Source organism: Lytechinus variegatus, chromosome 2 (assembly GCF_018143015.1).
Source record: "Lytechinus variegatus isolate NC3 chromosome 2, Lvar_3.0, whole genome shotgun sequence".
In the NCBI taxonomy this organism is placed as follows: domain Eukaryota; kingdom Metazoa; phylum Echinodermata; class Echinoidea; order Temnopleuroida; family Toxopneustidae; genus Lytechinus; species Lytechinus variegatus.
In genome coordinates this window covers 35,054,073-35,079,724 of record NC_054741.1, presented here as the reverse complement: position 1 = coordinate 35,079,724, position 25,652 = coordinate 35,054,073, and the positions used below count along the sequence as shown (strand labels likewise).

At 36.5% G+C, this 25,652-nt stretch overlaps 1 protein-coding gene across 1 annotated transcript in view; it reads right to left on the bottom strand.

The window, feature by feature from the left end:
- Positions 1-775: 775 nt before the first annotated feature.
- LOC121406787 (beta-2-syntrophin-like) overlaps positions 776-25,652 on the bottom strand; it is a 37,466-nt gene continuing 12,589 nt past the window's right edge. Inside the window, exons 4-6 of the mRNA XM_041597657.1 lie at positions 5,409-5,611; positions 4,710-4,915; positions 776-1,963 (exon numbers count right to left, since the gene is read on the bottom strand). Coding sequence (XP_041453591.1) covers positions 1,871-1,963; positions 4,710-4,915; positions 5,409-5,611 — 502 coding nt within the window. The 3' untranslated portion in view covers positions 776-1,870. The remainder of the gene's footprint in view (positions 1,964-4,709; positions 4,916-5,408; positions 5,612-25,652) is intronic.

The window sequence follows — 25,652 nt, the reverse complement described above, 5'->3', positions numbered from 1 at the left end:
CTAACACCAACACAAACACCAAAAGTTCAACACCGAACATTAAATCCTCTCAGGAGACAACCAGGCTTCGTCGGATTAGTTAGAAAAGTTGGACGAAGTAATCCAACCAAAAAGATCTTCACTAAAGTTCTACTCAATTCTATTCATAGAGAGTTGTCAAGTTAAATGATTTCTGTCTCCAAAATCCACATGATCACAGAAGACAATCTGACCTCCTAAAGTGAAAATCTAAACCTCTGACCCTATTGATAATTGACAGTTGTACATAATTGCTGGAAAACCCAACAAATCAAGGTATTGATCTACTTATAATGATTTAGAAAAATGAACAAAATTGAAGACACCTTTTAAGATATTGGTACTGTTGTATAAAAAAGTTATATCATGTTAATTTGACATTACGGTAAGTACCATGGACCTTTTATTTTGACTTACTTCAGAGTCCTGTCCCATGGTATTTCCTTTATAAAATATATTTTATGTAACAGGGCCAAGGCTTCATTGTTTTGTTTACTTGGGGAGAATTTTATAGAAATAACAAGTTTTGTTGGGTTGGCAAAAATAGAAGAATAGGTAATGAGCAAATAGAGAACTGGAGTCAAATTTCAATTTTTGCATTTTAGCATATTTTGATACCATAGTTGGGTAAAGCATGATAAAATACTTCCAAAACACAAATTTGGTGGGAGTCAGTCGATGGAGGCCAAAGGTATGATCCCATGAAAAAGAAAAAAAAATCAAAAAATTTGTGACGTTATCATTTCGTCAATCTATAGGGTTGCATGCTACTTTTACACACTAAGTCTTCTATTTTAATCTCTTGTAACTAGGTCTTCTGTCAGCCATCTGATGTGGGTCTTCTAGGCTTATCTGGTTAATCTGGCATAAGTCTTCAATGGATATCTGTTGTAGGTCTTCTGCATATCTGCTGTATAGTATATCTTCATTGACTATCTGATGTAGATCTTACAGAGCTAATTGGCATAATATCATTTATAATGTGTCCTTTTGACTCTGCAGTGTGGTCTTCCATAATCATAAGGTGGATGTCTCTCAGACAAATCTGGTCTAGGTCACTGCCAGATCCTTGATGTATATCTTTTATAGGTCTTCTGAAGTTATCTGTTTGGTGTAATAAAGGATGGGATTTATAATGACTCCTTCCATCCATACACTCAGAATACACCATCAGAATTGTCTTTCAATAGTTATACAGTGTAGGTCGCCTTCAGCCACCTCCTGTAGGCATCTGCAGAAGGTCTTCTTGTAGCTTTCTTGTGTGGGTCCTTGGTATTTGGTCCACATCATCCATAGTATCTGAATCTGGATAAACATGGCTCGCCATTCCTGAGGAGTAAAACAAATCTGGGTTGGTGGCACAAAACTAATAAAAATATATTACTGATATTGTTCCAGTTTGGTTTTTGAGTAGTTTGTAGCCTTGAATATATGCCGAGGATTCAGGTAAAGAATTCCAATCTGTAAAATGTTCTTGGAAATTTAAGAAAAAATGTTAACAAATATTTAAAGGAATTATAACTGAGGCCTGTTTCCGCATACGATTCATTGTGATATCTTCTAGTTTGTCTAGAGACAGGGTGCAGCAGGTCTCGACTGAAATTTATAGATACCCTTCACGAGCTCTGAAGAAGGTAGTGAGTCTTGCTACTCTTCTTCCCTCCCTCCCCAAGGTGTTGTCCAGCCAAGCTCTTCTATCATCAAAGATACACTATTCTCTAAAAGCCACAGTCATATCAAGACCCGGCCATGCACAATGAGACAGTTTAAATGGCTGTTTCACACGATGGTGGCAGGGTTGTTTTGCTTCGTATCATATCACGCTATTGCAGTAATCAGGACGGAGTGGCTATCAGGCAAACAGGCCCATCCGTGTGACCTTCGCACTCAGAAACGTATGGATGATGAAGACAATAGGCTTGGGACACCCATGGAGATCCAACTCCTGAAAAAGAAAGAAAGAAGATGAAAATTCAAATAAAATTATTGAATAAAGTGTCTAGATCATCCTAATAAATTCTCCTGTCATGTGGAGCTCGTAGTAAGGTACCTATTTTTCCTCATTTACTAATTTGACATTCCACAAACGTAATCTGGGCCTGTAACAATCACAGAGTGAAATCATGGGTGCGGGGGGGGGGGGGGGGGGACCGTCCCTGGCTTTACCAACTACCAAATTAGCCTGGCCTAATTAGAGTTAAGATGGCAGTCTCCAACATTTATGTTATGGACTGATCATCTTTTGTTATATTCAATTTAAAAAAAAAATGTCTACAGTTTAAATAATGCAACTTGTTTACACTTTTTGTATATTGTTACCTCATATCTCAACTATGTTTGATAAGCTATGGTTAATTCTTATATTTTTAATATGTGGATAAAACTAAAAGAAAATGAAAAACAACTAAAATAAGCAAAAAATATATATATAAAAGGAGGTATTTCACAAATACTTGTAATGAATATGTCGTGTAATATTATCATCAAATGCTCGCTTCCAGCTTTCCTGGTCAATTAAGGGGAATCCTCAAACATAATACAAACTAACACATCCATTTATCAGTTCAATCTATTAGATTTAGAATAAATGCCAGAGGCAATATCTTGTCCTTTATCAAATTTCCTACTCTATTTACTTGCACAAAAATACAAATAATCATCTTCATTGTCGTTTATAATAAATGTATTTGTCAGACATGGCTAATGGGGATGGTTCAGGATGAGTCATCTGTATTAGCAGAGATATGAAAGCATGTAGGATGATAATAAAAGCTATTACATATCTCTAATGTCCCATGGAGCATTAACCCACACAGAACAGGAATGTGTACCGGGGGGTATTTGTATCGATGTATAAAGACGATTAGTTTGTGAAACATGGAGTAAACTTGCGCTTTCTGTAACTATCATGTTAATGGAAAACAAGTGGAATGCCTCTGGCCGTCTCACCTGCATCACGCGGTTCAATATAGCAGCAGTGCTGACTTTGAATACTACTCTAACTCGCACAAGATGTTCAGTGATACATGGTTACTCTTATGTCCACTTTTTATGAACTAGACCAATAAACTTACAGAGATATGATGGTTATTCAACAAAAAACCCCAACATGGCCAAAGTTCATTGACCTTACATGACCTTTGACCTTGATCATGTGACCTGAAACTCGAACAGGATGTTCAGTGATACTTGATTACTCTTATGTACAAGTTTCATGAATCAGATCCATAAACTTTCAAAGTTTTGATGGTAATTCAACTGATACACCCAATTCGGCCAAAGTTCATTGACCTTTGACCTTGGTCATGTGACCTGAAATGCGCACAGGATGTTCAGTGATATTTGATTACTCATATATCCAAGTTTAATGAACTAGACCAATAAAGTTTCAAAGTTATGATGGTAATTCAACAGATACCCCGATTCGGCCAAAGTTCATTGACCCTAAATGACCTTTGACCTTAATCATTAGGCCTGAAACTTGCACAAAATATTCAGTGATGCTTGATTACTTTTATGTCCAAGTTTCATGAATCAGATCCATAAACTTTCAAAGTTATGATGGGAATTCAACAGATATCCCCAATTCGGCCAAAGTTCATTGACCCTAAATGACCTTTGACCTTGGTCATGTGACGTGAAACTCATGCAGGATGTTCAGTGATACTTGATTGACCTTATGTCCAAGTTTCATGAACTAGGTCCATATATTTTTTCTAAGTTATGATGACATTTCAAAAACTTAACCTCAGGTTAAGATTTCAATGTTGATTCCTCCAACATGGTCTAAGTTCATTGACCCTAAATGACCTTTGACCTTGGTCATGTGACATGAAACTTTAATAGGATGTTCAGTAATACTTGATTAATCTTATGGCCAAGTTTCATGAACTAGGTCCATATACTTTCTAAGTTATGATGTCATTTCAAAAACTTAACCTCAGGTTAAGATTTGATGTTGACGCCGCCGCCGCCGTCGCCGCCGCCGTCGGAAAAGCGGCGCCTATAGTCTCACTCAGCTTCGCAGGTGAGACAAAAAGAAAAAAGATGATATACACTATATTTTTGGAATCAGTTAAATAAAAGACTGTAACTGAAGGAAACATAACTTCACATCAGTGAAGACATAAGAAGTAGAACAAAACAATACAAGGATAATGTATTTTCAATGGTAACTACAACTATCTTACTCATCCTTCCCAGACAGTTAAGAATCATATTAGAGTCAAATGAGCTGATATATTGAACCTCTACTTACATGACAAATGGCTATCCATATTTAAGCCACAACTTTAAACCAGAGTTTAAATCAAACCCGACTTCAGAATGCACACCAATGGGTTTAGCCCATGTGGGTATTTGACCATTTAAGAAGTACACCAATGGCTTGCAGGCCACTGAACCCTGTCTTACACAGAGTTGCGATTGATCCGATCAACCACAACTATGGAAAGCCAGCAATGACAACATCTAAAATGCATGTTTGTTCAAAATATTTTCTAAATATGTTGTATCTTCATACATTCATCATTTTCTTAAAAATTCAGTGTACTTCCCTTTGTTTACAAAGTACATTGTGCAAATTTGTTGCATAAAAAACAATGGATTTCCATTTACTTGAGGTTATCAAATCAGTCGTAACTCTTTGTAAGACGGGGCCCGGGTGAATATAAACCATGAAGTATACTTACGAATTCTCCCTCTCCGGCTCCAAAGTCAAGCCAGAGCAACCTCTTGGAATCATCCGATGAATACCTGAGCTTCTCAAACGGGTAGGACCAGAGCATGTTGAGTTGATTACTGTTGTCCACCTGACCGTCAGCCGTAGGAACACTCAGAGTGAAACCGTTCTCGTAGTGGATCCGTAACCGCGTTTCTCTTCCGTTCCATGCTGCAGCTACAATGTGATTCAAGAGGAGTTCAATTCATTTTTTAAAGTCATAATCCATCAATAAATTTAAAGAATAAATTTCAAAGAGATTCTTGAAAGTATAAAAGAAAGTGCCTATTTCATTGTTGAAATATATGTTAAAGAATGTTAGAGTAAATAATTACTATTGGTGAAATTGGTTGGGCAAACTATCCTTCTTCAGTGAAAAATAGCAACTATATTCATATCTTCGAGCAAGTGATGGTTTATCCTATCCACTGAAATCATATGGTTATTTATCCCTTCATATTTCGTATCACAAATGCTTATGATAGAAATGTGATTATAGCATGTGACATCAGAAAAATGAAAACTAGAAACAGTCATGACTTTGTTTTTCTTTGATGGATGTGCAAAACAATTTGATTCTGTTCCTCTACTTTTTCAGAATTGTATATAAAACAAGTTGATATCAGGGTAAAGTCCCCCTTAAGATCAGCTTGAGAATGTCAATACTTACGACACGTCACTTCTTTGACAATGAGGGCGGTATTGTGCGATCCCTGAACCAACTGCCGTGTCCATGCTGCCAGATCTCTCCTTGTATCCACCCTGAAGAGGTGTGCTTCAATACCGCTGCGGGTTCCTGTCCGGGTACCAAACGTCAGCTCGCTACCGGATCTGTTTGACAGAGTACCCTTTGGACTACCTGAGTATATTAATCTGTTAAAATGATAGGATATAAAGAATGTAGCCCAATGTCAGTTTAACTCGAGCTTGCAAGGGGGGGGGGGAGGAGAGAGAGATTATACTTTGCTGTCGTCGGATTCTATGAAATACAATGGAATACTATAGCTGTATCTTTCTGAGTTCCGCCAATACAAGAATACCATCAAATGAAACCACAGACGTGCCTGATTTGGGCAACGTTGGACTAGGAATTGTGAGAAAATCACTTTAACACAACGAGGATAGGAGAATGGCTGACTCCACATCATCATGCAACAATTGCATCCTTTGGTACGACAATCAATCTAGAATTGTCGCTATTCATCAAGTGTTTCAATGGATACCTGTCGGGATAAGAGAGTCAATGTAAATATCCTAGAAGAATAATCACAAGCTTGGCGACTATCACTAAGGGATAAAACCTGAAGCTAGACTGATCTATTTACCGATTCCATGGAGCGTTTTATAATTTTTAAATATTTTATTATCATTTCTACATGACAGTTTGCCATACCTATGTTGAATAAACACACATGGATTCAATTTTGTAATCATGCATCAGAAATTTGTTTAAACACTAAATGACGTCAATATGATGTCAATATCATAGCGTATCATGAAAATCATCAGAGAAGCCGTTCTTGGAATGTTGAAATATGATGAGATCACCAGGTGAGATAATATCTACCTCCTCTTGAGATAGATGAGCCTTAACTCACAATATTGGAAGAATGAGAATCCAGATCGATGGGGGTTGGATAAAAAGCAAAGGCAAAGCTTGGGGTACATATAGCTACATGGAAAAGCAAGCTTGTCTTCAAATCATCTCTGGAAAAAGAATGAATCCTTTCGGGTTTTGTATGCATAGATCTTTACCATCACTTTGATGACCATATTAATTTTGAAGATTCTTCCCCGACCCTCATCTACATATGTGATGTGGGACCTGTAAGTTAAAGCTTAGTGATTGATTGTAGGTTATTTTTCAAGACTGATCATACACAATAGTCAATACAATCGCAGTAATCAGTACCACGATTAATCACTCTGCTTTAAGTAACTGGGCATTGGTTACTCCCTATCACACCAAGACAACCAGTTTCATCCACACTCTCTCTCTCTCTCCCTCCCCTTTCCTCAACCCACCCCCCCCCCTCTCACCCTTTTCTCTATCAAGAAGTCATATGGATTTGGAGGTGCATTCTCAATACATTTCCCTACATACTTAGTAATCCACATGAATGTTGATTTATAAGCCAGTGCCTATAAGGGTTACTATATGAATACACTTGGTTTACAAATGCATGGGAGGAATATATACTAAGAAACAGATAACAGATCGGATGGTTTGAAAGGACTGTCACATCATTTTATCAGAGATGTGCACGAATGATGATCTGGAAAACAGAGCATGGGGGAACAGAAGAGCATATGAGACAGTAGGTCTACATCTACTTAAGATAGAGGGATAGGTAAAGAGAGAGGAAAATATAGAGGGGACGGAGTGAAGGGCAGAATGATAGAGACACCAAATGGAGCACAGAAAGGCACACAATAAGGTTGGTCTACATCTTTATAAGATAAAGGGTTAGGTAAACTTGGTAAAGAGAGAGAGGGGAAAAGAAAATGATTGAAGGAATGGTAGAGAGGGGGAGAGACACAGCATAGAAGGGCGTAAAAGAGGGTTGGTCAACATCTACTTAAGATAGAGGGATAGGTAAAGAGAGAAGAACAGAAAAAGATTGGGTTAAGGGTAGAGAGGGGGAGGAGAGGTTGGGAAACACAACAAAGAAGGTTAAGGGCATACAATAAGGTTTGTCTATATCCACTTAAGATAAAGGGATAGGTAAAGAGAGAAAAAAATGATTAAGGGTAGAGAGACACAGTATAGAAGGGCATAAAAGAGGGTTGGTCAACATCTACTTAAGATAGAGGGATAGGTAAAGAGAGAAGAACAGAAAAAGATTGGGTTAAGGCCTTAAGGGTAGAGAGGGTAGAGAGACACAGCATAGATACACGAGTTGGTCTACATCTCAATAAGATAGAGGGATAGGTAAAGAGAGAGGACAAGAGAGGATTGAAAGAAGGGCGAGAGGGGAGAGGCAGATAAAGTAAAGAAGTTCTAAGAGATGGAGAGTGGGAGGAGGAGAGAAAGGAGAGAGAGAGAGAGACATTCAAAGAAGGAATGAAAGAAACAGAATAGTGAAAGAGAGACAGCAAAGAGTGATGCAAAGTTCTGTATATAACATGAATACCAAGATGCCATTTAAAATGAGAATGTAAAAAAATCTTTGTTTTTACATTAAGAAGAGAGTGACAACTTTGTAAAGGTTAGAAAAAAAGAGTCTGAAGCCATTCCAATTATTTTTAGCAATGGTCTGTGGATGTGACTAAAATTTTCTGGAAGCACATCCATAACCGTGGGGGAATAGCTTCGGTGGAAATACACCCGACAAAACCATTTCCATTTCAATTGGATGGTGATTATGCATGTGCAGAGCGCCGATCCATCAGTGCAGAAAACAGTTCCATCCTTCATAGTGCAAGAGACCCTGGGAATAGATAACACTAAAGGCTTCATCGTTCATTCAAAACAAAACACAGATGCCCCGCCCCTCTCATACCAACTCTATCACAGAAAATACATTTGGCCCCATTTCATGAAGGCTTTACAATTATGGGAATTTTGCCATTATGGCAATTACCATGGTAACAGGGCTAAATAGCAAATCTGATTATGTCAGCTACCATGGTAACAAGGCAAATCAGCCAATCAAAATCAGATTTCTATGGGAGTTACCATAATTATAAACCTTTCTAAAATAGGACCCAGGTGAAAGTGAATTCCATGTAGTTTCCACCGTAAAAATATACCAGCAGGTATTATTCAAAATTACGAGCACTTTCGGAAGAACTTCCCCAAGGTTGTTGTTTTGTGTGAAAGCAAATGAGGATGTCGAATGAGAGCTTAAAATGTGAAGCTAGAAAAATACATATCTTACGTATAAGAATGCTGTGACTAGCTTATCACTTCAGGTTATTTATCTGGTACAGGAAGATGTGAACACACACTATAATTATGTTCTTATAATGTAGAGGTGTTTTTTAATCTTGCGGGTATGAAAGTGTCCCGTGATGCAAATCGAGAGTAGATAGCATGTGGCGTAAACATCAACAAGAAAGAAAGAAAGAGAGGTAGTGAATAGGTGTCTCAGTGTAAGCGTGGTGAAGGAAAAGTGGAAGTTGAGCGATGAACACATCCACTGTCCGTGATTGCAGAGGTTAAAAAGATGGCCAGACTGTCTTCAAGTATGCATGACTACCAAGTCAAAGAACGCCTTCGGCAATTCATACGAATTAAAGAGAGGGGGATGTAAACAATCGATTCAGCAGAAGATATTTCTCTCACATCAGAATGATATTCAAGAACCATGTTTTCTTTCTTTATTTTTACTTGTATGTATTACATTTTTTCTTTCTCATTGATAATTATGATCATTTTGTTGACTATTTTTATGTAATATTGTTTTGCAATGTTTTTAATTTCTTTTGATAAAGGGCCCCTTGGTCGAGCAGTTCTCGTAACTGAAAGGGCTACCCTGTTAAAACAAAACAAAAAATAAACAAAACAAATTTACTTCTGTTCTTTAATTTTTTTTAAATTTTCTTCTTCTTCTTCTTCTTCTCTCTCTTTTTTTTTTTGGGGGGGGGGGTGGGGGGACTAAGGCTCCTCTGGCCCCCTGGATCCGTGCCGGGTTTAACCAACAGGACAATGGACAAATTTATGCAAATTCAATTTTATTTTACGTGCCACTTACACAGCCTTTGATAACAAGCCATGAATAGGATTGTGGGAATGAAGTTGTTGAGAAAATGATGTTTATGAATCAGGTCATTTGTCATTAGGTATACAACAAAAGAAACCCTGCTTATTCTATTCTGTTACACTTGAGCTTAACACTCGTTTGAACCGAACCCCCCCCCCCCAATTTTTTTACAGATTTTTTTTTGGAAAAAAACAGTTTTGGGATATGAATAAAATTACAAACATTTTGAAATAAAGACAGAAATCTACATAATTTAAATTGATAAAGAAAATTGGGCTGTTTGCCACATATTTAGTATCTATTAATTAATCCATAATATTTTTCAGGAAGGCTTACCAAAAATATGAAGAAAAAAAAACAGACTGAGCATAATGGTCCTTTCTACAAGTATATTTCCCTCTTCTCACAATACCAAAGTAATAACATAAATGATCAGAATCATATTTTTAAATCTGGCAGTATATTCAAATCACATATTCTAGACGACCACGAAACAATACTACAATGATGACCTCTTATCATCATATTGCCCTTTAATGATGGACATTAAAAGCAATCTATATGCCCTAATTCTCTCCAATCCTTTGAATACTCTCCCGTCACCTGGCTCATGAAACTTCAAATCTCTTGATCCCATAATCATTATATTACAATATAATTCCATCTCATGGGCTCTGGGCTCAAGATGGCACCCGTTTTCATCATCAGACGAGGAGAGAGGTAGTATTATTTGCTCATATCGTTCTTCCCCCTTGGGTTGGAGAATGGCATTACATTTTATAATAACGTTGTCCGTCTGGAACTATCGTAGTACTTCCTTACTCCCATGTTATAAATGCACATCAGAATAATTCATTCAAATATCACCGTTGCAAATACCATTATCATCTTAAAAAATCATGTTGCATATACCATCCATTCACTTTATTTCACTGATTTTTCACTCATTGCAATTTCCAATTTAATATAGCCACTTCTTTACCATATAATTGGGTGACATAAGAAAGTAAAAACATCATGGCCATGGCATTCATTTTAATTGTTACTGCAGGGCCCCGTCTCACTAAGAGTTAAGATTGATCCAATCAATCTCAACTGCGGAAAGCCAGCAAAGTCAACATATAAAATGCATGTTTATTTTTAAAAAATCTAGATATGAATGTATATCCATAAATTCATTGATTTCTTGACAATTTGGTGTGATCTCCTTTGTTAACAAAGGAATTATCAAATTTCCTGAAGAAAAAATTATGACACTGATGGATTTCCATCGAGTTACGATTGATTGGATCGATCATAGCTCTTTGTAAGACGGGGCCTATCTGCCAACGTGATAAAGGACATTTTGCAATATCAAAAGCGAAAAATTCTGTATTTCGGTGAGGAAATCAGTACTTTTAATGGAATCCCAAGAGAAACACATGAACACGAAACTTAGGAAATCAGTATTTTGCATGAAACCATCGGTATTCTTCTAATTTTTCAGAACTAAATATAGAAAATCAAGACTACTTGGTAGCTCTGTTATTGTCATTGGTATTATCACTTCCATTGGGCCTAAAGGAAATTCTTAGATTTAATTATCAGTGCCATTATCTTTGATACTCTCATACTTCAATTTTATACAGAGGCCCATATTCTGAACTCAGGGGAGCGTTTCATCAATATTTTCATCCGACAAGTTGTCAGATCTGACATCTTTCCCCGATCTTTCCATGATTTTGATTGGCTGAGAGGCATGTTCCTATGGTAACTGTCGGATAAAATGGGACTTGTCGGATAAAACGTCCGACAAGTCCTTTCATGAAACACTCCCCTGGTTTAACCTCTGGTCTAAAGTTGTGGTTTAACTATGGATAGCCAATGATGACAGGTCTACATCTCTAACGGGACAAGTTCAATTTGTTAGCTCAGTTGACACTCAAATCATTTATAACTGACTCCTTACAATAAAATGAAATAGTTCTCTCCATTATTACACCATCATTGGCTATCCATAGTTAAACCACAACTTTAGACGCCATGATGAATGAGCCAAGGAGATGCAAATTTGAAATTATATTTAGCTTTCCATAATTTTAGCACAGAGTTCGACCATGGCATGTTAAAGTAAAACCAGACTGTAGAATATAGGGCCTTTTAGGCTACAAAGTCCAAAGTCAGGTAAATTCGGATGGATTCTGACTGATTCAGGAGGATGCAAGAGGATCTCTTGAATTTTGCCTCTGTATACATTAATAGACGGAGCCCACCGAAATTCATGTGGCAAAGTGACGGGAAAGCATGCATCGTAGCAATGAGTCGTATGCTTTTTTAATAGACAATTGACATTTCATTATTGACACTCTCCCCATCATGCAATGTGCATACTATCCGAAATTCAAGACTGAGTTCGTCTGGAATACTGAAAGCGAGAAATAGCTATATTTTTTGAATAAGCAGTTTGCTGAACAATCAACCTTAGTTTTCTCAATCTCAGGATAAGCCCTAACCCTGCATGCACTCTAATTTGTGAAAATGCTGAAGTTGAATCAGGATTGGATGATCAAGACGAATTCGCCCCAAAATAGCCCACTAACTGCATCTTCATTTCAAATAATCTCTGGGTGGCGTTTCATAAAAGCTGTTCATAAGTTAAGATGGACTTTAAGAACGACTGGTGATCCTTTCTTGTGGAAAATGATGTTCATCATCAAATGTTCATTGGTGATTATTTAGCTCGTAAGAAAGGTTCACTTGTCGTTCGTAAAGTCGCTCTTAACTAACAAACAGCTTTATGAAACAACCACCAGGACAACTTAATCGGGGGAGAATACCATGAAACAAAATAGTCATATTCACTAAACACTGTGTTCTGAGCCAATCAGATACACGGATTTCACTAGCTTATAACAAACAGTCAGGGAAATTGGCCGATGAGGACGGGCCCTTTTTGATTGGTTGATTTTCCTCCTGATTGAGATGAGAGATGATGAATCAAAGATGATGTAGCGGTATCCTATTCCGAGCATGCAGTCGTACTAAGGAGCGGAGGATGTCGAATTTGATTAAGATTTGATTGGGCAGAGTCGGTCTGTGCTCATGACTTGTATAAGGCACATGAAGAGGAGGAGGACATATAGGAAGACAGACAGGCAGATCTCTAGCAAAGGATACATTTTGCACTGAAAATGAGTGTGAATAGTCAACAATGTCAAAGATCGTATCGGAAGCGGAAAATTCAATTGATTATCATATATGCCAATGGAAAGCTCATAGTACAATCAGAGCTGCCAACCTTAAAAAGTAGTAATCCAGCAGCTAAAAAAAGTCATAATTTTTTTATAAAAAGTCATAATATCATACGTGATATGCGGTACTATAAATTTCTTAGAAGAGGTAATAAATACACAAATTAATGCTCCTAAATGCCAGTTTACTGGTTCCATGACATTTGTTCCAGCAACAATTGCTCTACTGTAAACTCCACAAACTAATGGAATGACTAACTACAACCCTGGATGTAACACTAGTCGCTATCCTAAACCTAACGCTAAACCTAACATAAACCCCTGTTGCAATCCTAACCCTATATCTTAGACAAATTAAAGCCCGGAGCCATTGTCGCAGGAGCAATTGTTGTGTCACCAGTTTGCCAACTGTACATAATGGTTGTCAGGTATATTTATCCAGGGTGCTACATGTAATACTTTAAATTTGTGATACACTAGCTTTCAAACTCAGGCACAATTTATTATTATGTGTGCATCAAATGTCAACCAAGTGGTATAATGATTTTTAAACAGTGTTTTTATTGTATGGGAGGTCATCAGGGCCTGAAATAAGGCAAAAGTCTGAAGACTGATATCTCTGAAGAGAGCAATGTTTAACAAAATAATCAATATAAAAAGTTTAATAAAATGGAAACGGGCATGATGGGAAATGTTTTCTTAAAAAGGAACTGAAAGGATTTTGAAATAAATCTAGGGAGACTGAATAATGACCAGCTAAACATTGGATTTATTTTAAATTCTGAGGATTTATGTTTAAATATCAAATAATTTGAAATTTTTTTTTAAAGCTGAAATTCAAATCCACACTTGAGGTGTAAAATCTAAGTCTAATATTCAGCTGGTAATTTTGTTCACAGCTGCTCTGGATTTATTGCAGATCCTTGGAATTGAGAGTGTATTGCACTCATTTTTTTAATTCATTGAAATTTAAAGCATATGACTGTTGAATAAGGACAATTACTATTAATATGCAAGAGTAAGTAAGTAAGAATACCCTTCACATTCTAAGGATAATGGCCACACTTCCTTGTCTCAATTGTAGCAAGCGATACAGATTCATCTTCCACGCATATCACTATTCTTTAATGAAATTGCCTGCAAGCACTCAACATCACAAATATTAATTTTGTGTGCAGGGATGTTTTAATCAAAATGGAAAATTAATTCCCAAGTATGTCTATCTCTATGAGACAGTAACCTCTGGAATCCATGATAGTAGTCTAAGCTCCAGAGACCGAGTTGCATTATGCATGGTCTTATCATCTACATGTATTATAGGATGTTATATATTATAACTTCAGTGTTTATATTGTCGTTCTAATCATTTTGTCCTCTGATTTTTGTTCACTTTAGAAAAAGTGTCTGTTTCTAATTTCAGTGACTTCCTCTTAAAATGTACATTTTTTAATTTCTTATATTTGTTATAGAAAAAGAGTAATATATTTTTTTACGTGTGATTTTCTGTATTGAATTTGCAATTGTCATTTTGTTATATGAAAAAGTCATGTGCAATAATTTTGATTAATATACAACTGCTGATTGTAATTTGCCACTTTTGCATATAAATTATATTTTAACCTTTATCAAGGCAACAGTTATGCTGATAATATTTAATTCTGTACGTATGAATTCAAACAATTTTAAGAATAAAATACCATTCAATCCCCCCTACATATTTCATCATCTCTCCTTCCGACTCACTTACCCCACCCCCTTCTCTTTTCTTTTAATATCTCTCCTTCTTTCTCTGTCACTCTCTCTTGTCTGAATACCTCTCTCCCATTGTCTGTATCTGTAGCCTATCTAAAACAAATGAAGCTTTACAAAGGGGCCGTTACATCCAGATATCATATTCACAGAGGATGTGTATGAAAGGAAATCTAATTAGAAATGTGATATGATTCAGGCAGAAGGATGATTGAATGTCAGTTCTATGCTCGGATGATAATTAAGGTGGCAATTTAAAACAAATGATATTAGAGTGCAAGTAATTGTTTTAGGTAGAATGCTTCTAAAAAGTGCACAACACTATGGGAATACAAAGTAATGCATTTGAATGCACAATTTTATTAGAAAAGCAAGTGTTAGTGAATTAGTGATTGTAACAATGTGAATTCTTACGCAGATTTTAGATCATTTAAATGAAGGACTCGTATTGGAAATTTGGGGGTTCAAGGCCATTTTGGATCATCCTAATAGTGTAATTTTTATTCCGTATAGAATCATAGCTTATGGGATTTTCCAACTATCCAAGTTTTTTTCTTATTTGTTTTAGAAGGGTATTTTACATCACTCAGGCGCCGCCCAATCTCATCAGAATAGTTGCAAAGCAGTTACAAAAACTGGAAAAAAAATCAAATGTAAAAAGTGTCAGCAAAATTTGTGCAATAGATGCTGGACGTGTATACAATGTATAAAGTGTGTGGGTGGCCATTGGGTAATTTGAAAGCTGCAATGATTAAATGGAATTCAGTAAAAAAAAGATAATCTTCTCCAATCCCTAAGTGCTAAATTGAAATGTTACCTGTAACTAATGTGAAATATGTGAAATATGTAAAATAAGGGGGGAAATCTGAATAAATTTGTGCACAAAACAAATGGAGACTTGTCCACAAAATTAGCCATTTTGAAGCACGTTTGCCAATTTGAGGATCCCATAGAAAGTACAAGACTTTTTAAAAATTCATAGTTTGCTTATTTCATAACCGATTTTGATGAAACTTTATTCAAATTGTTCCTCTCATTTTACTCTTTCCAATAAGATTGCTTTTCTTCTTGGGTTTTGGTTTCCTTTAAAGCAAACCAACATTCCATCACAAAGCTGTAATCGATTGCAAGATTTTTGGGGTTTTACGATGGATTATAATGGAGAGCAAGTTTTTTTTAAAAACGTCCATCCTCTTAGTGTATTTGCAGTGAAGTGAGCCGAAAGAATTTATATATTTTGATAGCAAACACACTACTAGTGCCACCTGTCACCATGAGCATTATTGATTGGTCTGTAAACATATCATATGCACTCATATTGCAAAGTGAGGGGAAAATATCAACACTGCCTTCTAAAAAAAAAGAATTTCACACAATATATGTGTGATAGTTTTTAAAAAGAAAAGAGAGAAAGAAAAAAAAAATCAATTTTCCACTGCCTCTCGAATAGTAGATTAGCATACGATGCATAATGGCTGTAAGTACTAAATTCCATTTTAGCAAACCTAGGAAATAATTCTATTAATTGTTATAGCTTTATACATGTTCAAAGAGTAAAAAATAATAAGAGAGAGAGACTGAGAGATAGATCACTAGAAGTTTAAATGTTGATAACATATTAAAATGCAAAGAGCCTATAGCAGCTTTATTAATTTGTACACACATCTCATCTTTATTAGATATGAAACTATTCAATTTTTTCTTTTTATTTATTAATAATCACTTAATTTTCCTGATTATAGTTAACTTTTAATCACTATAGTAGAGTAAACCTCATTACTTTTGGTGTGAAATCAATAGTTTTAGTCATGAATTTTTGAGGTGGGGATTTTTTGGGGGGGATAATTTTGCAAATGAACTTGCACCATCTTGAGGACATTTCATAAAGCTGTTTGTATGTTATGCATTACTTGTTTGCATGACTGGTGATCCTTTAATTGTATATTCCTATGTAGCTGGCTTAGCATCTAAGAACAGATACTTCACCATAATTGTATTGCAAGAATGGAAATTGGTCCACATTTCAGTTCTCTAAGTCATATTCATTTTTATTTAATGTAAAATTATCAATAACACTTTACAACCTTCATCGAACGATAATGTGTATTCATTTTAAATGGAAATTGCCTGTCTGTTTTGCTGCCATCAGAGTATGTCTTCCCCGCTAAAACACCTATAAAACACCCATTTCAAAAGTCAATCAATAGGATATTGCATTGACACATTTAAGTGAGAACATTAATTCCATGCTACCAGCAGCACTGCTATTAACACTAATAACATTCATAGAGACAGCTTTGCCCATCCGCCCGCCCAATCCCACATTGACGAGCAGTGTGGTGTTTCACAAGATGTGAAGTCTGACTGAAAATTGCACTTAAACTCTAAACTTTGTGCAGTATCTATTAATGCATCGTGGCATTGGTCAGATCATACTCAAAGGATGCACATTACTGGCCCTCCGTCTTTATACAAAGAGATACAATCGATCAAATCAATCATGACTCTATGGAAATCCGTTAGCATCATAATTTTTTCGACAGGAAATTTGCAAATGTCCTTTGTAAAGATAGATGAACACACCAAATTGTCAAGAAAACAATGAATTTACGAATATACATCATATCTAGAAAACATTTTGAACAAACATGCATTTTAGGTGCTGGCCTTGCTGGCTTTCCATAGTTGTGGTTGATCGAGTCAATCCTAACTCTTTGTAAGACGGGGCCCAGAATATTCATCAATGGGGATACATGTTCAAATTGTACCCCCTTGGTGTTTACGAAAGACCCTTGTGAAAAACCAACTAGATATTGAATACAAGCTCTGAATGAATACTGTATCTTAAAAGTTTGCAAATTAAAAGCCAAGTTGATAAAGAGATTATTTGTTTATATAGTGCTCGGTCTATTCACGGACCTACTACTCTAGGTCCATGGTCTCTTGAACAAAATAAGCATGTGACAATGAATCTGATTGGCTAATAACATTTTACGAGTGATTGCAAAAGGTTGTGATGCAGGGCCCCTAACGTTCTGCTCCACCAGCTACCGGTATTACAGACGAGCTTGAAATCTATGGACGCCGATATTGCATTTACACCATTAATGTGAAAATGAATTCCCTCCAATCCAACATACTCCAGACAGACAGACACTTTACCCCAGGCTGTCCTATGAATAAATCACCCCTTTTAAACCGTCATTAAAGCCTATACCACCGACACGCCAAAGAAGATCGGGAGGCGGGGGAGGTATGTCGCTATGCCATGCTTGGGCACCCGTTGATATTCTTTGGATTGTTAGACGGTGCTATGCTTGGCTGGTGGGAGTGATACTAAATAGATAGGAGAGGCGTCTTATCACACCCTAGGGTATTGTAAATTAGCTTGGTGAGATGATGACAGGCTAAACTAGGCTCATCTATTAAAAGGGGTAGGTCTCCCTGGACTGGCGGCAGACAAGGAAGGGGCTAGGCAAGATGCAAGGGGTAGGGGAAAAGAAGATCTATTGGGCAATTCGCCCCTAGACATCCATGATAGCCCTCATTAGAAGACCAAAAGTCCAAGCATATTCAAAGGGGTCAATCCAAGGTGTATTTTGGGATGAACAAGTTAAAAGATGAAACAGCAGCTCTCATTTATGATATCAAATTTCATATTGTCTTGGTCTACTGGTTCTGACTCTTCTTTCAATCAGAGGGTCATGGGTTCAAACCCCAGCCATAGCACTCAACCCCTGTGCGGTGAATGGGGACATGGTGGGATCAATTCCTTAATTAGCCTGAGTGGTGGAGTATTAGCATAAATAGTGTATTTTTCTTAGTAGTCCTTTATTTACTAATAATACTATTAAGATTGAATCTTTATTAGCAATCAGGTAATAAAAAAAAAAACAATCACCACACAAACGTCATGAAGCGATTGAGGGGAAACAACTGAAAAAGATGCTAAGATTCCTCCTACAAAAAGACAAGGCAAAGAATGTGCTCATTCAAACCTATCCCATCTATTGGACTCGGTTTGGTCCGCAGTATGGTTTGATATGGGACAGAGTATTTAAACGGTATATTTCCAATTTGTCTCATGCCAATACGTCCAATTGTCAACTCCTCTACTATCATTTGGTCTATCATCAGTTCGTCTACTCACCACATGGTCTACTTTCATTTTGTCTAATGCCTTTCCATCAAATAACCAGTTGGTCCAGTAGCCATTTAGTCCATATACCATTTGGTCTAATTTAAATTTAAGTCTTGATTGCGCAAAATGAATGCAAAAAATGGGTATTAGACTATTAGACCAACTGGTATTTTACGAAATGGTGATAGATGAACTGGTGATCAGACGAAGTGATGATTGGACCAAATGGATATTAGACGAAATGTTGATGGACAGAATGGCATTAGACTAAATGAAGGTAGACCATGTGGTGTGTGGACGAGTTGGCAGTAGACAAATTGGCGGTTTACCATTTAAACTGACCACTGTCTCCTAGCAAACTCTGCAGGGGCTCTGCAACAGCTCTGGAGCAGTGAGACAAGACTTCAGTATCAATGCAGCACATATGATATCCACCTAGGATCATGAAAGAATTTTATCCAGTACATCCCCCCTTTCAACCATCTATTCAAACCCTTGAATTAAATCCTTTGTGCTGATCAGAAGTTTTTGTTTCTATCATTTTAAATATTGTAATACAAGAAAAATAGAAAACAGAAAACAAAATCAGAAAGCGAGATCTCAATGAAAAAATCCTAATCTGATGTGGCTTTTTCTAAGCATAAAAGTATCACAGGCCATTTTATGAAAAATGTTTATGGAAAATGAAAGGAAAGCCCATGAGCACATGAAAAATAGCATTCCAATAATGTTCAAACAATTGCAGTTGAATCCCTTCCCCCCTCTACAGAGTTCAATTCAACCGTCGCATCAGATCCAAAATTTCCCTAGGGAAGAGAGAGACTAATGTTGTTTAACATTTAAACTGGGCAAATTAAAAAACAAATTTGTAAAGGTTACATGAAAACATGTATCGACATTGCCGAGGAGGAATAATAGCCAAGGGACATTCAAGTTCTATTTCTTGACGAAATGTAGAAACAATTCAATTCCGGACATTTTTTTTGGTAAAGCAAACATGGTCTAGATCATTCACAGGGGGCGAGCCTCCAGGAATGGTACAGAGAAGGGAGGAAAAATAGCTCTAATATCACACCCAGTTCACACTTGATAGAAATCGATGTTTCCTGAATGGACTCGTCCAATGTTTTATCCAACATAATCTGCTTTATCAGACAGTTACCAAAGATAGATAAATTGGGCCTTCACGATGATTTAAACGTGGTCTAGGTAAATCTGTTGTTTTCATCAGTCGCGAAAACAAATGTCTTTCAAAACTCTGGAAAGTTGCATTGCGTAACGTGAACCTTGTGGCGTTTACACTGTCAATGCTGCAGTCACATTTCCCCTCTGGTGTCTGCACGGTGAGTAAAAAATGACACTGATGTTTCGACTGGTCGTATAGCCATCATTGGTGAAATGCGACATGCTATTACTGGGGGAAGCGAATCTTTTTTATGACCGAACATCCACACTACGTTTGAATCCTCCATTATCAGGGTGGCGTTTCATGAAAGGACTTGTCAGACATTTTATCCGACAAGTACCAGTTTATCCGACAGTTACCATAGGAATAGTGCCTCTCATCCAATCAGAATCAAGGAAAGATGTCAGATCTGACAACTTGCCGGATGAAAATATTGATGAAACGCTCCCCAGAAGTATACATGTAGATCATAACTCCCATTTCTCTCATTTCCTCCCCCCCCCCACACCAGTACTGCCCAACACCCCCCCTGCTGATCATGACATAGGCCACAGCTTTCATTGGCCTATTAAAAAAAACCCCTGACATCTGGTTGGATCGCCAGCTCATTTTGCTCATTTCTCAGCAATTACACAATTTATACCAGAATCATTTGGCATATATATACATATATATGGAGCATTGTGGCCCAGTGGATTTAGTCTTCTGACTTTGAAACAGAGGGTCGTGGGTTTGAGTCCCAGCCATGGCGTAATTTCCTTCAGCAAGAAATTCATCCACATTGTGCTGCACTCAACCCAGGTGAGGTGAATGGGTACCTGGCAGGAATTTATTCCTTGAAATGTGTGTGAGCTGTAATCTTAATAATTATGGCTGCCAAGCTACAGCTGGGGTAATTACATCCAAGTCCTTTGGAAGCGCATAGAGACAATTATTCATAATGTGATATGTGCTTTACAAGAACTGTATATTATTGGTATTATTATTATTATTATATATTTTATTACAAACACTTTGGTGTTTATTTCATTGGATTCTGTATGAACTAATTTTGAGATCATGACCACAACTGGCTGGCATTTATGTAAGAGAAACCAGCTTGAATCCTCCCCATCTCCACTCAAGCGAGATCATGGGGCGTGTTCCTGTGATTATACTCACATCATATCATTGCATCCCTGGTGTCTACTGATAGCAGTCTCTCAGTCTAGGCTATAGCATTGAGACAAGTACCTCATTAAATGATTCCTCTCATTTAATGAAGAGCAATCTAACCACTGCAAGAAGATCATCTGTTCCAAGAGCATCATGCCACAGTTTACACCAGAGCAGCCAACTCCAGCCCCCCCCCCACCAGTGACCACCACTCTAAGAGATGCCAACCTGGTCAAGAACATTTCAGTATTTTAAAGGCTGAAAATCAGTATTGTGGTAAGAAAATCAGTATTTTCACAGAAATACCATAGGACAACATATAAACTGAAACTATAGAAATAATTAATTTGCATGATACCACCAGTTTTCTTTCAATTTTTTCAGTAATAATTACTAAAAACCAGTATTTCTTGGCAGTTCTGCATGGTGCTGAGAACTAGGCTAAATAATCTACCTGACAATAACTGATAGAGGAGCCAATTATAACCCACGTTTAACGGTAAAGTGTTTCTAAAAGGAATCACTGCTGCCACCTAATGCTTCCTGCGATTAATACATAGGACTCCCAAGGATGCCATTATACTCTCATTACCAATGTGTGCTTATTAAGGTCACAGCTCAAAATCCAATGGAGTGTATTGGCACGTTCACATTGGAAAAGTTACAGATGATGATTATAATCAACCCATAAGATGGGAGGGGGGGGGGGGAGGGATAGATCCAATATTCACACACTTTGGGATGAAATCATTTGTATTTTGCTCTGGATTTTAGCCACATATACACGCATCAGTGGCGTAGTCATGAGCCAAAAATCTTGAGGGGGCCATGGTGCATGGGGAAAAATTTATAAAAAGCTGCAATCATGGGATGTGAGTGACCCATATATTTACCTTTTTTATACAAAAATCTAATTTTGTAACAGAATTTTGATATGATATTCAGATAATAAGATATTTCACCATATTCCCCTTCCTTTTTCTATAACAGTTTGTAAAAAAATGTGAAACCTTTTTTTCCTCCTCTAAACATTTCTAATAGGGGCAGATCCGGGATTTCAAAGTAGACAAGCTGCACATTTATGAAAGAAGGGGCACAGATAACAATTTTCTTAGATTTAGCCGATTCTCAAAACACAGAGGGGGTGCGCCTCCCCTGCACCCCCCGCCTGGTCCCGCAACTGTGCCAGTGTGAAGACGCTATGTGATCAGTATGCGCTCAAGCTATGCAGACGACGTGGTGTAACATTCTCTCCAGCCTCCTCCTCCTCCTGAAGATGGCTTGCACATACCACATGCATTCTTACATCTTAAAATGTAACATACATGTAGGTATGTATGTATGTTAGATGTACACTTCACCCATGAAGGCATGCCAGGCAAGCACGCTGAGTGCATTTCAAAATTCGAATGGCTTTTCATCTACACATGTACGTTGTACAGTATCAGGACGTGAAATTGATTACTGATTTGATTGTGTAGTCATGAAACTCATAACACCACCATGAAATACATGGATGCAACATACGACGCATCACACTGGACCCCGGGCAACCACATACATTGTGAAGCCTCATCTTGCATTCTCCAGAAGTATGACCGTGTATCGATGAACAATCACCGACATTGTGTGCACACATACAGTAGCCACTCTATGCAACATTAATAGCATTTTGAACATTAATAGATCATCCATGAAATAATTTCGCACTTAAGCCAGGGTAAAGGCCTAAGAAAATAGATCATTCTTAAAAATTGCATATTTCCATTTTGTACCCCATGATAGTGAATCATATTTAGGAACTTGTATGGAATAGTCATGAATTTTTATAGATGCATGCAAATATTCCTACCAAAATTCAGTTGGCTATTATTAGAGATTGGATAATATTTTTATCAAGGCTCAATTTAAGCAAAAGGAGCACGAATTGTAGAAAAATTTATAAGAAAGCATAATTAATAAAATAATATTCATGATTCTGAAATCAAATGGAGCTGACTCCTAATTATGTGGCCTTGGTCTTGACTTTGGATGTCTTTTCCTCAGGAATAGGCCAGAAAATATTACAGAAATAAGAAAGTAACAGCATTAAAAGTCAATTATTATCATCTTCTTATTATTATCTTATTTTTAATGGAAAATCAGTTGCAGTGTTTAGGAGTATTATGAAACATTGGCCTCAGATCCTTGGCTTTTGTCTTTCCAACCTTGAAATCCAAATATTCATTTGAGAAAAAAAATTATAAGTTAATCAACACATAAAGAAAAAATTATATCAAATATGTAGATGAATGAAAAGTTCTAAATTGTTCATTTTCATTTGTGCAGGCACAAATATTTTCAAAATTTAAACTAAAATTTTCCAAAAATAAAATGCACTCTTTAACTACTATTGTACATAATCTCTTGAGGATGAAACCGTGCTATTTTCAACAACTGCTTGATGACATTTTCTCTTGTATTGCTATGGCAACTAGGGATCAAAAGACAAACAAGATCTTTTCTTGCTTGAATGCAAGGAGAGCGTTTCCATGGATACCTTAGAGGAAGGAAACCCAATGAAATGTTATTGTAGCATGGGATCGGTTTAGAAGCTGTATTCCATTAAGGCTGCGTGACTCTGAATACAGGAATTTGCATGAAGATTAAAACGGATGTCCAAGACTTTGTGGATCTTTAATTTAAACATCCAAGCAATAACAGGGTCGGGTTCCCTGCTAATTATTGAAGAGAAAATAGTATGACAATATTTTCAAGCTAGGCGTCATTTCTTTGAAATATCAAACTAGATGTATATGTGCAAGTAAATATAAAGTAAATCTGAAAAGAAAATGAATCAAAGGTCTTTACTTAAGAAATCAGTACTGAAAAATCAACGATTTAATCATCATTCAAATTTAAATGATTTCATAAAGATACACATTACAAAAACTGATGTAACAGCCACTACACAAATATAGGATTAGAATGTTCTGATATGATTTATATTATTGAATCATTATTAACAAAACTTCATTTGGGCTAATAAGTTTAATACTATATTCAAAGATATATTTGTAAGAATTTGTAAAACTATTTTGACAACTCCCTTTAAAAGCCAGGCTAAATTTACATCATAAACATTTGAAGGCATTTACAGCCTCCCTCCATGGCGGATATCAGTATGATGAATGATATACGCACACAACACTAAACCCAATGCATACACAAAGCCGTGTTCACGTTGAACGCTAGTGTTGGAATTTGAGACTACATGTAAAAGACGAAGAAACTGAGAATAAAAACTGGTATATTCTCTGATTGAGAAATCTATCTCAATCAACTTTCATCAAAGAATACTAGAGAAATAAGCAAATATCTTTATATATATGAAAAAAAAATGTTCATAAATGATCTAGCAATGAAAAGATACCACTATCCTACAAACATGGAAACAGCTAACCCAAGTATGAATGAGGTACTTTGTACAGCCATTTGTAGTTTGGTGCTGAATGATACATGGTGGCATTAGTAGTGCATCAGAGTACACAGTTCATGCAATGCTACATGTACATCTTGATTTGATTTCAATTCTTCATATCAAAACCATCATCGAAACCATCTACAATGATGATGAACATTGAAATTGGCGTAACAGAAAGCATACATGTAAATTGTAATCCTACTTTTTGAATCTCCCAACTATCACAAAAGAGATTTCTTTCAGTTCAACATACTTCAAGCTTACAAATTTGCATTAGTCTAGTCGCATCAGGTATCAAATTAGAAACGTATACCACAAGTGCCACATTGTGTAGTTACATACTGATTATTGACTGTGATTTTTTCAGGGGGGGGGGGGTGGGGGGTAGACACAGAATGTGAAATGAGTTTAAAAAAAAGCCCCCCCCCAAAAAAAAAATCTAAAGACAAACAGGATCTTTGATCTGAGGCAATACACATTATTTGTTATTCGTCCATTATTTGTCCAAAAAAGCTCAACATTAAAACAGCCCAATTCATATATCAAAAAGCATAGAAGACACAAACCAACATTTTCGCCTGATCAGATTGTTGTGATCAATTAATTCATCCAAGATAGAATGACATAAAAGTTTCATGAATTATGCTGATATAAAAGAATGAACATACATCACCACCCCCCCCCCAAAAAAAAGGTGGCATCAATCTATGGAGCCTGAAATTCACAAGGAATCATTTTTATTTCAATTCTTCACATAATACACAATTTGAAGGTTAAATAAAAACAAATCTCAGAAGAATCTTTGCAAATTTGTAAGAAATGATGAAGTGCTTGCTACAGTAGATATGAACACATTATTATCACTATCTAACTTGTTTAAAAAAATAAATGAAAAATCAACCAAATTTTCAGTGCATTCTTTCAAAATCGAATTAAAGGCAGACATGTTACAATCAAGACCCTTTTTTCAAATCAAATTAAACTTTATTTGTTTTTATTTACTTATTTTTTTGCATCACCCTGATAAACTATATCACTACTATTACTATCTGAATATGGCTACATGTAATCACGTAATGAAGGCATATCTCATTAATTTAACAAGATCAGGGTGAAGAGGAGGACATCATTACAATGTCAACGGGTTGAGTGTACTATTTGTTATTAAAAGGCTTATCCATAAAATATATTAAAATGTGACAGATTAAACTAAAAGGTGTAAAATATCTCCATATCAATTGTTTCTATGGGATTCTTTTTATGACAGAAATGAGAGTGATATTA